Source organism: Bolinopsis microptera, chromosome 7, assembly GCF_026151205.1.
Source record: "Bolinopsis microptera isolate Bmic1 chromosome 7, MBARI_Bmic_1.0, whole genome shotgun sequence".
NCBI lineage: Eukaryota > Metazoa > Ctenophora > Tentaculata > Lobata > Bolinopsidae > Bolinopsis > Bolinopsis microptera.
The window spans coordinates 686791-702579 of record NC_087078.1 but is presented as its reverse complement, the minus strand read 5'-3'; the positions used below and the strand labels follow the sequence as shown (position 1 = coordinate 702579).

At 39.5% G+C, this 15789-nt stretch overlaps 3 protein-coding genes across 5 annotated transcripts in view; 2 read left to right on the top strand and 1 right to left on the bottom strand.

Moving 5' to 3' along the window:
* LOC134818808 (ribonucleoside-diphosphate reductase large subunit-like) overlaps positions 1 to 8488 on the bottom strand; it is a 124851-nt gene extending 116363 nt beyond the window's left edge. The window contains exon 1 of the mRNA XM_063828461.1: positions 8474 to 8488. The gene's annotated coding sequence lies outside the window, so the exon portion shown is untranslated. The remainder of the gene's footprint in view (positions 1 to 8473) is intronic.
* Positions 139 to 2283, top strand: LOC134818260 (putative E3 ubiquitin-protein ligase UBR7). 2 transcript variants are annotated; one of them, XM_063827748.1, is made up of 3 exons: positions 139 to 360; positions 674 to 998; positions 1209 to 2283. In XM_063827748.1, exons 1-3 carry the CDS (start codon positions 142 to 144, stop codon positions 1925 to 1927), a joined length of 1263 nt encoding a protein of 420 aa, XP_063683818.1. In that variant the 5' UTR covers positions 139 to 141; the 3' UTR covers positions 1928 to 2283. The 2 variants fall into 2 exon arrangements, with proteins under 2 accessions (XP_063683818.1, XP_063683819.1); XM_063827749.1 differs by having other exon boundaries at positions 674 to 1003; positions 1214 to 2283.
* LOC134818809 (uncharacterized) lies at positions 2551 to 14416 on the top strand. 2 transcript variants are annotated; one of them, XM_063828465.1, is made up of 8 exons: positions 2551 to 2656; positions 2783 to 3500; positions 8108 to 8273; positions 8573 to 8661; positions 12178 to 12330; positions 12889 to 12982; positions 13253 to 13834; positions 14095 to 14415. In XM_063828465.1, exons 1-7 carry the CDS (start codon positions 2553 to 2555, stop codon positions 13822 to 13824), a joined length of 1896 nt encoding a protein of 631 aa, XP_063684535.1. In that variant the 5' UTR covers positions 2551 to 2552; the 3' UTR covers positions 13825 to 13834; positions 14095 to 14415. The 2 variants fall into 2 exon arrangements, with proteins under 2 accessions (XP_063684535.1, XP_063684534.1); XM_063828464.1 differs by having other exon boundaries at positions 13253 to 14416.
* The last annotated feature ends 1373 nt before the right edge of the window (positions 14417 to 15789 follow it).

Below are 15789 nucleotides of genomic sequence, written 5' to 3'. Positions count from 1 at the left end.
CAAACCTAAATAAGAAGCTTTTTTGCAAATTTAAAAAGTATGAATCTGTCACACTATATCAAGATTAACATAGTATCATCTAAAGTTTAGATGTTACTACGTTAATCTCGATTTAGATTCTAAACTCATCTCAGTAAGCACATGATGGCGTCAGAGGAGATTGATCTAAATGATTACTTTGCTGAGATGGACAGAGTTGACTCCGTGGTGGGAGGGGCTTCAGAGTCAGAATGTACCTACAATAAAGGCTACCTCCCCCGACAGGCTGTGTACAGTTGTCTAGACTGCACTACCCCAGCTTCAGGGGTCCAGGCAGGCTTCTGTCACGCCTGCTGCATGAACTGTCACAAGACACACAATGTAAGAAAACAAAAACAATTTTATTTATTATTTTAAAGCAGACAAAAATATGTTTCATATTATATAAAGCTAGCACGAACTTTAGATCAGATTTCAAGTCAGTTGTCTGTGCTTGTATTAATAGTGCTTTGGTTCTCAATTTTATCAAGTTAATGGAAGTTTTTTAGGTAGCGGAGATCTACACTAAGCGAAACTTCAGATGTGACTGCGGCCTTAGTAACACCTTAGTAACACTTAGTAACACTTAGTAACACCTTAGTAACACCTAGTAGTGTAGAGGAGATCTACACTAGTTACCATGACAACTACACAGGTAGAGGAGATCTACACTAAGCGAAACTTCAGATGTGACTGTGGCACTCTTCCTCAGCTCTTATGCTCCCTAAAAACTGACATCGACATCAGAAACAGCGCCAACACGTACTCCCAGAACTACAGCGGTCTGTACTGCCAGTGTTCCCGACCCTACCCGGACGAGGACCGGCCCGAGATGGATACAGTGGAGATGATGCAGTGTTTTGTGTGTGAGGACTGGTTCCACTCCACCCATCTTAACACTGTGGTACCGGAAAGGTATGAGGAGATGGCTTGTGTGGAATGTGCCGGGAAACATTCCTTTCTCTCTGTTTATGCTATAGGTGAGGTTTTTTTATGTTTTGAAGTTTTGATAGAAATGTTTTTAGATCATGAATACGATGTTGACACATTGAAACGTTATTAAATAATTCCTTTACTGATGAGAACCTTTTCCTTGTCGCATCAAACGGGATCAATAGAAATTTAGTTTCACCCAAGAAAACATTTCAACTATGCGACTCATAAATAATATTTCAATCCGGATATTACAGGTGAGGTAGAGAATGTGGACGTTGACGTTGTCGAGGTTTCCGCTGTTAAGGATGAGAGTGTTGCTGAGTGCAAGGAAGTGAAGGCTCATGTTGAAACGGTGAAGTCTGATTTGCTTACCAGTACAGACTCTGATAAGAAACAATCTGACAACTCAACTTCCCTGGAGAAATCAAGTAGTGAAACAAAGGACACTAAATCAGAGGAAAGTGACGGGAAACTTGGTGATCTTAAAAGACCTTCACATGAGAGTGCAGTTTGTGAGCCATCTTCAAAAAGGAAGAAAACAAGTTTAAACACTTGTAAGCTTGCATTTGATTCAGCTTCTGGACCAATCACCAGGGCCCTATTCTTTGACGACCAGTTCAGACACACAATATGTAAATGCCAATCATGTTTAGATCTTTACAAGGAACAGAAAATCTCTTTTGTGTCAGATCCAGTCGATTCACTAAATGATTACGAGGAGAAGGCGCAAGCGCGGCGGCAGCTAGAGGAGGAGGAATTAGAAAAGACACTGGAGGGACTGCCTCACCAAGCCAAATGTGATGTAGCTAGAGCTATAGGCTCTCTCAAAGGCACCTTACAGGGCCTTATCAGTAAGTTTGTTAAGGAAGGTAAGGAGTCACTTGGTAGAGAGGAGATTGTGGAGGCTTTTAAAACTATGGCTGCTGAAACTAACACAGTGGATCCTAGTATATTTGATAATATTGGAAAGTGAATTTCAGAGAGAACATTATTTTTCTTAATTGTCTATAATATAATTTTTACCAATCACATAAGTTGTGGCCTGGAAAGTTTGACTGTTTGGCGGTAGCCAAATTTTATTATGATGAATAGCTTAATACGAAATACAAAAGAATGTTCGTTTTGTGAATTTGAATAAATTTCAAGAATTCCATTTTATTTTTGATACTCACGATAACAGATCATGTTACAACGAACCGTTTCAAATTGACATAATATTTGTATCTAAAGTGCAAGTGTTTAAACTGGAAATGTATTACAAATCTCTAAGTTTATCCACAGAATTCTGCAGAATTCTATTTTTCATACCTGCTTCAGTATGACCAGGAAGTATAATGTGTTTCAATGTACTGCTTTGAATTTTATTTTTCCATGTCATATATTTTGCCTCTGATGTTCCCAATAATTCTTAATTTTAATACTTCAATTTTCATACAATTACCTAAATAAAATAGGTAATTGTTTGTTTGACCGATTTGTTTTATATTAACAAATTTTACTGAATTGAGAAACCCAGCAGCTAGACCAAGTCTGAACATAACAAAATGTAATTAATTAATTAATATAATTAATTACTCTCCTTTTTATATTAGTAAAATATGACCGAAGAAAACGAAGTTGCAGTATCTGGTGAAAATGAGGTAGAAGTAGATGGAGAGGAGGAGGAAGAAGAAGAAGAGTACGAGGTGCAGAGGATTATTCGGTTAGATTCCTTAACTTAGTGATCTTAAAAAGTTAATTTAACTCTAAAATTAATTGCTTTTAATCTGCAAACAATTTTGAAACTCACTGCCTTAGGCAATTGTTGTTGAGCTAGATAATGTTTCAGATCCAAGAAGACGAAAGGAGTATCATACTATTTGGTAAGGTGGAAGAACTATGGAAGTGATGACGATACGTGGGAGCCGGAGGAAAACTTAGTCGATTGTAAAGAGGCGTTTGAAGAATTTCTTGCTCAGGAAAACGCCAGAGCGGCTAAGAAAGAAAAGGAAGCAGAAGAGAAGCCATCGATGAAAAATTCTGCTACTGGTCAGAAAAGGCGGAGAATAAATGAACCCAAGTCAAAGAGCTTGCTCAGTTCTGATGATGACTCGGATGCTTCCATGTCACCCAAATCTCCACCTGTAAAGAAATATCTCGAGAAAAAACCCATCCGAGTAAAAAGTATTGTCAGTACTGATGACGATTCCGATGGAAAACGATCTCCCATAAAGAAAACAGAAAGGAAAACACCGAGACCGGATTCCAAACCAAGACCAGAAGTAAAAAAGGAGCCTAAGGAAACTAAACGTGTTTACAAGTTTTTGTCAGACGATGATGACAACATGGGAATGAACAAAGTCCCAAATAAAACCCCAAAACCAGAGAAAAAGAAAATCCCGAAGATTGTTAGGACTCCAAAGACACCACCGAAAAAATCAGAAGCCATTGAAAACGCAGCAAGATTTTTCGAAAAAGAATCAACTAATATGGAGGTCGTAAAGATGAAACGAGAAAAGAAGAAGAAAAAGAAAGAACAGGAAAATGATAACAAGAATTTTGTACCGGTAAGTTGAATTTCAACTTTAAAACTGACGATAGTACTTTAAGGCTTTCATCGTAAGAATTTCAGGCAGAACTCTTCTTAATTCTGCCATTTTCTTACAGAAATCTTATAGACCATTTTTTCCATTTTGGATTATTTTATCCAGATTTCTTTTTTGGGTAAAGAACAGTCCCTAAAAACCATCAGAATCATCTTCTTAATTCATCATCGATAAATTTGTTAATATCACGTAGTCTTCAAAAAGCCTACTCATTAAATTTCTCTAACAACAAACTCATTGTGAAGTCATTTCTGTAATTGTGCTATCTGAGACGTTAAATATAGCTTTATAGTAATGGCTGCGCAAAAAGCCAAGCTACTGCACGAATAGTTTAATGGTAAAATTGGGCTAATCTTTCATCGGACGTTCAGGATTTTTGATATCTGCAGTTAAGGGTTGGTGCTGTTGAGTGGGTACTGGGTGTAACCATGGTTACTAATACTGGTTACTAGGTACTGGGTAGGGGTTGTTGCGGGTATCAGTCAGAACGCGCACAGTTATCTTATATAAATGTGTACCTGCATTTAGGAAGCAGGCAGGAATAGCACTGTAGTCCCACTCCTCTCCCTCCACACATGTGATCTCCTCGTCACCAGATAGCATTAAGTTGTCATGGTTACAGGACAAGGTCACGTGTTCTCCGTTGTAGACAGGAAGTGAGAGTGAGGTTAGGAGACTGGTACTCCAGGAGGCTGGCAGAGAGGGACATTCCTCCATCCCTCCTGAAAGAGAGATCACTATTTACTATTTAGTTGTGATGGATAGCTTGATAGTATTAATTTACTAGTTAAATTTAATAGTATTTAATTAAGTTGAACACTAGAAATGTAAGTTAAAGGTTTACAAAGAAAGTAGGTAAACTTACTTATTTTTATGTAGATGTACCCGGGCTCATACATTTCTGCGCTATAGTCGAAGCTTACTATGTTAGACCCTTTAGACCATATGTCTGGACAACTACTAAACCCAGCCAAGAAATCACTATGAAAGTTAAAGTTCAGGACCAGTGCACTGTTGCAGTGAACGGTAATGTGGGTCAGAGTTCGGGTTATTGCCCACACCTTTTCTGCTTCTCCTGGAACACCTGTCAGTTCATAAAGCCCCTTTGTGTTCTCCATGCATTGGTATATGACATAAGTCCATTTGTTAGTGTTCGGTTCTGAGCATGTTAACCGGACGAACATGTGAGTTGTATGTTGTGGTAGAAAGGTAAATGCTAGATCTCTCTGGTGATTTGCTGTAGTCTTGATTTGCAGGACTTGGTTCATGGCTATAGAGTAGGTGGTCCCTAACTCTGGTACAATCCAATCTGAAATTATAAGATCTGAGATAATTATTTCTTCAGTTTGTGAAATTGACCCGGCTGACTTGAATCTTTCAATCCATTAGTCTACGACTATCAGGAATAAGGTAAACAAAAGGGGGAAAGGATATCCGTGCCACTTCTTCAAGGAGTCAAGGAATGTATTCCAATATACTTATTCTACTAAAATCTCTCGAGAAATATTTTAGGATATGTATAAATCTATCAAAAGTAATAAAGAAGTGCATAATCATGATATTTCCACACTAAGTCTCGCTGAATGACTTAAATGTACATCTTTGTTGGGTATATTTTAATGTCGAAGCGTGTATATTAAATGTTAGAATTTATTTATTTCATTTCAGCTATAACCAGTACCTGATGCAGTAGTTGTAGCACTCATCGTAGCCACCAGGACTAGCCACTTTCTTGCTAACTTCATCGTCTTTTTGTTCTATAATTAGAATTTTAGACGGTTAAATATTAGATGTATTTAGACATTAAAAACTCTGGTTACTCAAAATTACATGATTCTCAGGCCATTTCCGCATCATAATAAGCTACTTGAAGCACAACAAATAAGAGTTGCACGTCCAATGTGAGTACTTGGCAGTTTACATGCTTTGTAACTTGTAACCTCATCAAATTAAGAAACGACGATGAGCAGTTACTAGTTGTTCTGCTGTATGAGCAGAGCTTGAACGAGTTGGAGTAAAATCAAAACGTACATTTCAAGAATTCCTTGCTTCTAGCACAAATAAAGAGATTGTTCTAGAAATAATATTAAAGACCCAACTCTCTAAAGTTCTTAGCGCCTCTATGACCGGGGGGGGGGGGGGGGGGGGTATTGGGGGGGGGGGGGGTATTGTCCATATATTTTATTGTAATGGCATAATGGCCTTTGTTTTAACGCTTGTTGTAAAAGTATTTAGCAACGAGTTTGCTTGCAAAGCTCATGAACAAAGCATGGTTTATGTTATGACTTTGGTCTTGGTACCTCCTTTCTTTGTGTTAAGAAAATCGCAGCATATAAACGAGCTCGTCACTCATCTAGTAAAAAGTGTTGTCATTACTACTACTACTATGTCGGAGCTAAGTCCGATCTACGCCAGAAAACCCCCTCCATATATCCCTGTCCCGCATCAGGGTTCGCAGTTCCTCTTTAGAGTTTGTCCCAACTTCCTTCAGTAACATAGACAAGTAGCTTTGTCTTGGTCGGCCTTGCTGTGCTCTACCGTGCGTAGGTTCCCATAAGACTAAATCACTGGCAAGTAGCTCAGGATGTCGGATGCAGTGTCCCGCCATTTTTAATCTCCTGCTTCGTAACTTGTTTGACAGCCTTGGGAGGCTACCATACAAAGTTATATTGCTGACCTTGTCCTTCCATGAGATACCCAGCACCATACGCAACATCTTTGTGTATGTCCCGTCCAAACTTTTCTCTTGAGCCTTTGTCAGTGTCCAGGTTTCTGATCCGTAGAGCAGTACTGATTCACAAGCCGCTATGAACAATCTAATCTTTAGGCTCTTTGAGAGTTTGGATTTCCAGATATCCTTCAGTCTATGTAGGGCACCCCACGCTTTTCCCTTTCTAACCCTTATCTCCCTATCTGTGCTCTCAATCCAGGAGCCTAAGTAGATGAAATCATCTACATTTTCTATGGCTTCCCCGGATCGACTTTGTAGGTCGCTAGATCGATCCTCCATATTCAGTGTCATGACCTTGGTCTTGCCTTCGTTTATGTGTAGTCCCACGCTTGCTGCCGCCGATTCTACTCTGAGCAGGAAGTCATTACTGTTGTTGATTAAAAAAGATCTCCCATGAGTGGAGAAACGGAGCTGTAAACCAGACAACTGATTCGTGCTTGCCATGGGTCCTTAGAACTTGAGCTAACGTTATACCTACTATAACTTTAAGAGTAACCAACAGGGTAAAAAACTCGCTCAACGTTGAGTTTTGTGTTGTGGTCTTTACAATACCGTTATATAGTATTAGTGGATCACAAGATATCATTTAAAACCTCGGTAGATGCTAGGAGGGACCAAAGGAAACGCCCAAACATAGCAAACTTAGCTCATTGCTCAGTGCAGTCTGGCATTAGCTGAGAAAAGAAGTTTGTAAGGAAGCTGCTCCTTAGTCAGGAAGCTGTTCCTTTGTCAGGAACGTATGTCATTAGTACCCGGCTGCCGGCTGGTACTTGCCGTACAGTTTATTTTTGTCATTGACCGCCACAATGGTTACAATAGGAAAGTACCTGTACTATACCATACTATCTATAAATACTATATACTCTAATATGCCTGTACCTGCTAATCGACCATCATGTTATCAGTAGAAATGGTAGTGGTAGCGGTAGTGGTAGCGGTAGCGGTAGCGGTATCGGTAACGGTAGCGGTAGCGGTTGCGAGCTTCCTTACTAAGTATCATGAGAATATAGATTGTAATTGGAGAACATGGTCATAAGTGATGGGTGCTTATAAATTTTGTCAATTTGTGTGGCACCAAGTAAGCTTATCGTACGCAACTCCGATGTCACCCCCCAGTCCTTAATAAAGGTTCAGAAACAAGTTTTAAATAATTAATTAACCCTCCCCCTCTCCCAGGTGCTAGCTCCTCACTCCACTGAATTAACCCTCCCCCTCTCCCAGGTGCTAGCTCCTCACTCCACTGAATTAACCCTCCCCCTCTCCCAGGTGCTAGCTCCTCACTCTCAAGCCACTAACCCTCCCCCTCTCCCAGGTGCTAGCTCCTCACTCTCAAGCCACTGAATTAACCATCTCCCTCTCCCAGGTGCTAGCTCCTCACTCTCAAGCCACTGAATTAACCATCTCCCTCTCCCAGGTGCTAGCTCCTCACTCTCAAGCCACTGAATTAACCATCTCCCTCTCCCAGGTGCTAGCTCCTCACTCTCAAGCCACTAACCCTCCCCCTCTCCCAGGTGCTAGCTCCTCACTCTCAAGCCACTGAATTAACCATCTCCCTCTCCCAGGTGCTAGCTCCTCACTCTCAAGCCACTGAATTAACCATCTCCCTCTCCCAGGTGCTAGCTCCTCACTCTCAAGCCACTAGCCCTCCCCCTCTCCCAGGTGCTAGCTCCTCACTCTCAAGCCACTGAATTAACCATCTCCCTCTCCCAGGTGCTAGCTCCTCACTCTCAAGCCACTGAATTAACCATCTCCCTCTCCCAGGTGCTAGCTCCTCACTCCACTGACTCCCTCTCTCCCAGGTGCTAGCTCCTCACTCCACTGACTCCCTCTCTCCCAGGTGCTAGCTCCTCACTCCACTGACTCCCCCGCCTCTGAGTTCAGCTCCTCTATAGCACATTTAGAAGACCTATTCCTTCCCTTTGGAGTTGATGTTAGGATACCTTCTGCTGATGGTGTACACAGGGTCACTCTTCCTATACCACTAGAATATGAAGATCCTTCTGGTGAGCATCTTATTTACTTGGCTGGTTTTTTCATTCAATCAGTGAAACAAAGTTATTATTAGTAAAATTATTAATTTATGTTAATTTTATGCAATAGGTACTGTCGTGAATCAACAATTTAAGGGAATTTTCTCAAACACTTGCAAAGTTTTCAAAGCATATTTACCGGGTTAAAATCCGGATTGGAATATTATTTATATCAAATTATTTGTTATAAAGTAGTGTTGAAAGTATTAAAAAAGTATTCACCGGGTTACACTAACTTGCTTATCATATTCTTGATAACCACAATGTTTCAGGAAAAATGAGCGGTTTAGAAAACATTAACTGGACGCTAGCTGTATACTACGACGCTTTAGATCTCCTTATCAAGAGTAACTGCATACAGGTAATGTAACCTAGTAACCAGTATTAGTAACCTAGTAACCAGTATTAGTAACCTAGTAACCAGTATTAGTAACCATGGTTACATGTTACCATTTAGATCTCCTTATCAAGAGTAATTGCATACAGGTACACGTTTAACTCACAGGGCAAATAATTCGAGCTAGTATATGTTTGGTACAATGTAAGCTTGTTTATCATCCATTCTTTATATTGACCGTTAAAAATCATTGATGGGTGGGGCCGTGGGAGCAGGGGGAGAGGGGGGGGGGGGCAACCACCTCTCCCATTTAATCCTCAACTTTTGGTCAAAACGGACATGCCCTCGCCCTCCTCCCCATTAAATATCTGAGTTAATCATCACACAATAAGATATGCAGCTCTCATAAAATTGGGAATTTTGTATTCATGCGCGCATGAGTTCCTGGCCTGATATAACGCCTGAGTTCCTAGCCTGATATTACGCCTGAGTTCCTAGCCTGATATTACGCCTGAGTTCCTAGCCTGATATTACGCCTGAGTTCCTAGCCTGATATTACGCCTGAGTTCCTAGCCTGATATAATAACCTAAACTGTTACCTGGTTCTTCCCACTGTTGTTTACATTTGGGCTCGTTGATGTAGATGAAGTTGTGCCCTTTATCACATGTTACCACGGTATCACCCTCTAGAATATAGTTAGGGGAACAAGCCAGAGTGGCTCCTGTACCGTGCAGTAGAGGGAATGGTGGTCGTATGCTCCTCATGTTGGTCCAAGATGGGTTTAGCCCCGTACAATCTGAATTATTAGTAACCTAGTAACCAGTATTAATAACCTAGTAACCAGTATTAGTAACCTAGTAGCCAGTATTAATAACCATGGTTACACGTTACCATGGTAACTAATTAAGACGTCTGTTCAAATGTTTACAGTTTAGATTTGATAACTTACCTTGCGTAAAGCGGAATTTTTCTGAACCCACATCGTCAGTTGAAAAAGCTAGAGAAGCAACACCGACCTTCCATTGATCACAATCCAACATAACTGACATAGACTTCACACCGTTGCTATAGAGTGTTAACATGGTTCCTTGATTTTCCCACAGCATCAGTTGTAGAGTCCACATGTTATTGGTATGGTATGGGTAGGATGAGAAATTGTTTACAGTTTTGCACCCTATAATGTTCACTTGGTAGAGATTCTGCTGACCCATTGGAATGATCGAGATCATTTCAGGGTTGAATGGGTCGGTTGTCATGAAGATTTCGATAACTATCGGCTTCTCAATTTCTGAAGATAATTACAATGTAATTTTATTACATGGCAGTAACCAGTATTAGTAACCTAGTAACCAGTATTAGTAACCAGTATTAGTAACTAAGTAACCAGTATTAGTAGCCTAGTAACCAGTATTAGTAACCTTGTAACCAGTATACTGTTGCTTCTTTACTGACCTTGTGGCATAGATGGCTGTATCTCCAGAGACATTCCAATCATATTTGTAGAGAAAGTGTCGTCAACGTTTTTATCACTCCAAGCTGAAATTGTTGTAATCCGTGAAGGAAAAATGTCATTAATTTGTAAAACCAGAAAGTTAAACTAATTTAATGAATTAAGTAATGATTGATGATAGGAAATCAGATGATAGTTTATATTAAACTTACATTCTTTAATGATTGGAGGCTGTGGTTTTATCCTGTATTTCTGAGAAGCAGTATCATTCCTATCATACTCCTTCCTGAATGATATCTTCCCGATGGTATTATTTAACCTCTCCGCACAGGTTCGCGGCACAATTTGGGTCGGATCATTGTACACCACTTCAATGATGGTAACGTTATTACACATAACGATGAATGTATTAGCTGCCTTTTTAAACTCCCACATAATGTCAATGAGGCCGAGGAGGGATGGCATCTTTGTTATTATGTGCATTTGTGAATCCTCGAGGGGGTTTATTGGGTCCTCGTTGCAGAATGCCATAGCAAATCTCCATTCCACGGTATAACTTCTAATCGCCGTGATTATTCGGATGCTTCCTAGCCACGAGTCAGTGAATTCTCCTCCGTAGTTTACCCTTACCGCAGAGGTTGTGCCTTCTTTCCACAAGTCTATGTTGAGGATCCAGGGTCCAGTTGTGACTTGTGAAGTTTTAGTGTGCACTTGGAGGGGGATGGCATCTAGATTGTGCTCTATTAGTAGCTGTGTTTTTGGCACATCCTTCCAGGCTGAAATAATTAATCATGGGCATTTTATTTTTTAAACGAGTAATTGTATTAAAGAAACTAGAAAGTAAATGAAATGAAATGAAATGAGGTATTTATATCCCGCTCATATGATTAACCAACAATACAAGGAAGGTGGTTAACCATGTCAGAGCGGCTGACTGTGAGTGATGTGAGCAAATGTGTAAAAATGAACAAGAGTATAACGTAATATTAATATAAGACCAAGACAAAATTAAAACATCTTTTATTTTAAACCACACTAAACTAAAAAGAAGCAGAGACCATACAATACATGTACAAGTAAGTAATATTTGAAATGAAAGTTACAAGATATGTACATAAAATGTGATATTTCATGCTTAACATACCTCTAGCGGTTGAGAGGAGGATTAGAAGAATCATCGAAATAACTACAACTGTTGAGAAAATATGTTTAATATTATGTTTTAACAAATCGAACATTTATCATTATTTATAGATAACCACTAGGAATATGAAATTTATATAAAAAATAAATCATTTTAAAAAGATAGATTTAGCACTTGACAAAATAAAACAGTATCAAATCAGAAATGAGCAGCTGGAGCAATCTACCTGACACTTTAACGTTTAGAGAATCTGCCATTAAAAAACCGTATATTTTTCTTTGAGACTCTGTCATTACTGTTTCTACCCTACATGTGGCTCTGTGCTTCATTTTTCTACTGACTTTCTGTCAATGTTCCAGGTCAATTAGAAAATTGCCCAATTACGATTGCTAGTTTTGAAGTTTTCTCGATTTAAATACCTCCTTGGCTGTCAAAACAAGTCGCACCTGCTCCAGTCCCTCCCGCTCTAAATAAATGCTGTGGCCCAGCCCCAAGGGTGAATCGTTTATGAAATATCTTTTAAAGGAACAGAGTAGTGTTGTAACAATTCCGTAACTGTTTTTCACTGCCGACGCGATAATATAAGTAGTTAATAAGTCAAATTTGATCTTAGTCATAACATGCGGGATTTTTCACTGACAACTCTCGGGATAGAAAATAAACTGGCCGATCACTCGACAGCTAGTTACGATCGTTATGTTGGGTCATGCTTAAAGTCTTGCACTGGAGTTTATAACCAAATATTGTTTTAGAATTATAACGTCCGGTCAAAACTAACTACACTTATCGGGAAAATTGTGAAATTTTACAATTTGTATACTCAATTAACTATGAAAATCATTCACCATTTTTCACCACTGGACCCCCAACCACCCACCACTGTCAGTTTAGGATGAAATCTTCAATTTCTCTCAGAATATTCCATTAAATTTCCGTTAATTTCAGGATGTACAGACTCTGTTGTTAAAACAGAAGCTGAACATAAACCAGATCTACGGAGAAAAGACACTTGTTTCCCTATCTGTACATCATGGGAAACGTAGAATGACAGATATGTTACTCAGATACAACCCTGACGTTAACCAGCCCCTTGATAAAGTTAGTATAATGTTAACACTTGGTTTAGTAGAGGTTTATTCTCAATATTATCCCTGATAACACTTGTTTTAGTAGAGGTCTCAATATAAATAAATAAATAAATTCTAACATTTATTACACGCTTCGACATAAAAATATACCCAACAAAGATGTACATTTAAGTCATTCAAGCGAGACTTAGTGCTGAAATACCAAGATTATGGACTTTTTTTATCAGTTCAGATTTTATATTATCCCTGATAACACTTGTTTTGATAGATGTTTATTCTCAATATTATCCCTTGACATTAAACTAGCAGGATTATCAAATTATCAAAGGCTTTTTTTGTATAATCGGCTGTCTAGTCTATCTATTGATTTATATAAAACACAGTTTATTGAAAAGCAAGTCTTCACAACACAGCTCACCGACAGACCCATGATTTGTACTATTACCCACCAATATATTGTAACTTTACCAATAATACTGTGGACAGTACATAATATTAGCAATAATGTAGTGTAAATATTACCAACAATATTAGCAATAACATGAAACTGATTAGCTAATATTACCAGGGAAGAATAGCTCTACACATAGCAGCTGAGTTGGGTCACACTGAGATATGTGTCAGTTTAATAGAAGCTGGATCCAACATCAACCTTCGGGACGGTTAGTTTATACTTTATATTAATAAAATAATAAATTGAAGTTTAATAACACAGAACACTACTATTAACATTAAGATAAAACTTAGCAGTGTTACCATGGTAACCCTTATCCAGCTTTGACAATCCAATATTCAGTGTTACCATGGTAACTAGCAGTGTTACCATGGTAACCCTTATCCAGCTTTGACAATCCAATATTCAGTGTTACCATGGTAACTAGCAGTGTTACCATGGTAACCCTTATCCAGCTTTGACAATCCAATATTCTCAGCGGTTCTGGAAACACCCCTAATGAAAGCATCAGAAAACGGGCACAGATCAACAGTAGAAATGCTCCTGGACTACGGATCCAACTTCGCGCTCGTTAACGCAGCCTGCAAAACAGCGGAGGATCTGGCCCGGGAACGGTCCCATGAGTTTATAGCTCAGAAGATACACCATCACGGGGAGCAAATAGCGGATGCTTTTATAAATGTCCACAAAGCAGGCACCTGCTTATTAAAGGAACAGTTACTGCCCGTTCACACTATATTCCCAGAATTTAACTCTACCTTCACGTTATGTTTCACTACAGACCGGTTGATCAGTTGTAAGCTGATAATATCTAGACTTAGTATCAGAAAGGGGGATATCGGTAAACTTTTAGACCAGTCAGCTATTAAATGCCAGTGGATGAATCAGATATTATCTCTGGAATACCCGGGCTCTGTTGTGTTTCAGCCTAGGGTGGGACTCAATACTCTCGTCTTAAACTTTAAAGACTACATCAAGAAATATGGAATTGAGCCTTTATTAGTGTCAGCATTTGAAGTGCTAGTGACGGTACGAAATTCTCATAAATAAATCCGCCTGGGTCCGGGACTCTACGGCGTAAGACCCTAACCTTAACCCTAACCCTAACCCTAGCCCAAACCCTAACTCTAACCATAACCCTAACCATAACCCTAACCCTAACCCTAACTCTAACCCTAGCCCTAACTCTAACCCTAACCCTAACCCTAACCATAACCCTAACCCTAACCATAACCATAACCCTAACCATAACCCTAACCCTAACCCTAACCCTAACTCTAACCATAACCCTAACCCGCCGTTGAGTCTTACGCCGTTGAGTCCAGACCCCGATCCGCCTTATTCAGATTTGATAGATCTTCGTGCGATCTTGGTTTTAAAAATCTTTTTTAACATTATATTATTGATTCACCCAGACATTTTCGAGTGAGTGTGTGATTTATGATGTACTAATTGAACTCATTTATTAAGTTTAAGTATTTGTATGAATTTTATATTTCGAGTCTAACTCTCTGTGATAATGGTTGTCTTGCATTTCTGTTGTAGGAAACATTTCAGTGAATTACAAAGTTTTTTATTCAAAGCAATTGTTTTTGACCATTGTGTCGACCGTCTTACAAACCTAATTCTTGAGAGAGTACCAAATATCCTGTGTCTTCTTTTTATCTAAATGACACACTGCAAAACACTGCAAAACACTGCAAAACACTGAAAAACACTGTAAAATTACAGCTCATCACCGTAACTATTTAAATTATGATTGACAACCCCTTACTGCCTCAGGTACTAATAAACATGGTAATACTCCACAAAGCAGCTGGAGACAGCAACTTCACCATCTCCCTGGGCAATGTCATGACTATGAACATGGAGACTGGACAGGTAACATCCCGCTACGACCCCACATTGGACAACATGTTGGGGCGTCCTTCACAGCGAGAGGACCCTGCAGCAGTAGCACAATTTGCTAACATGCTCAATGCTGCATCAGCTGCTCGGAACAGCAGGTCCCGGTTTCAAGTGGCAGACCCTTCCGAGGAGTCCGGTAGTAGTTTTGAGGAGTCCGGTAGTTCCGTTGGTTGCGGCTCTGAGGATGATGGCTCCGATGCTAGTGAGATCGAGTCTAACGAACCTGATAAAATAGAGATAAGAAAAGGGAAGAAGCTAAAAATACACAGGAAATTTTTGGAATCTGCACCAAGACGACACCCAGCGTTTGTGGATGTGAAATATGAACCAGCAATAGGAGCTGATGTTCCTTCTATACTGTCTCTAGATGATCACTGTATTAACTTGATTCTGTCTCATGTTGGTATACTGAATCTGTTCAAACTCTCTACCCTATGCAAAAGGTTTTACAACCTATGCCACAAAAAGCTGTCTTCTTTAGAGAAACTGAGTACTCGTGAACTTTACCGTGAGTTTTACCCAAAAGAAGACATTCTAAATCAAAGCAATCTTGTGACTGTGCTGTCCGCAACTGGAGGTAACTTGAAGAAGCTCACTCTTCAAACTGGTATAGGCTTTGAAAGTTATGACTGTGGAATCTATTTCACCAAAGAAATGAGCACCGCAGTATCCCGAAATTGTCGTGATCTTCAGGTACTAGTGATTGAGTTTAACAAGCCCGGTGGTTTGATTGGGTTGGAGAGTTTTGCAAAGCACTTGCCTGCCAAGAACAAGCTGAAAAGCTTGGCCTTAAAGGGTTTTGATCGTAAGAGAGATGGAAAGGTACTAACGGAGGGACTTCTCGGTGATCTTCTTAAGAAAACAAAGAACCTTGAAAAGATTCATATTGAATCTTCAGATTTGATTGATGGTTCTAGCATCATCAAGTACTTGAAGGAAAATAAAATGACCTCTTTCAGCTTTTGCAACTGCAAAAACTTGGATGGTGAGCTTCTAGATTTCATCTTAAAGAACCACCACGAAACCCTTGAGCATCTTCGTGTTTATGAGCACTCCCCAAACACTCCTTGGGAATGTGACTATGACCTGATAACCAACCTTCCAAGC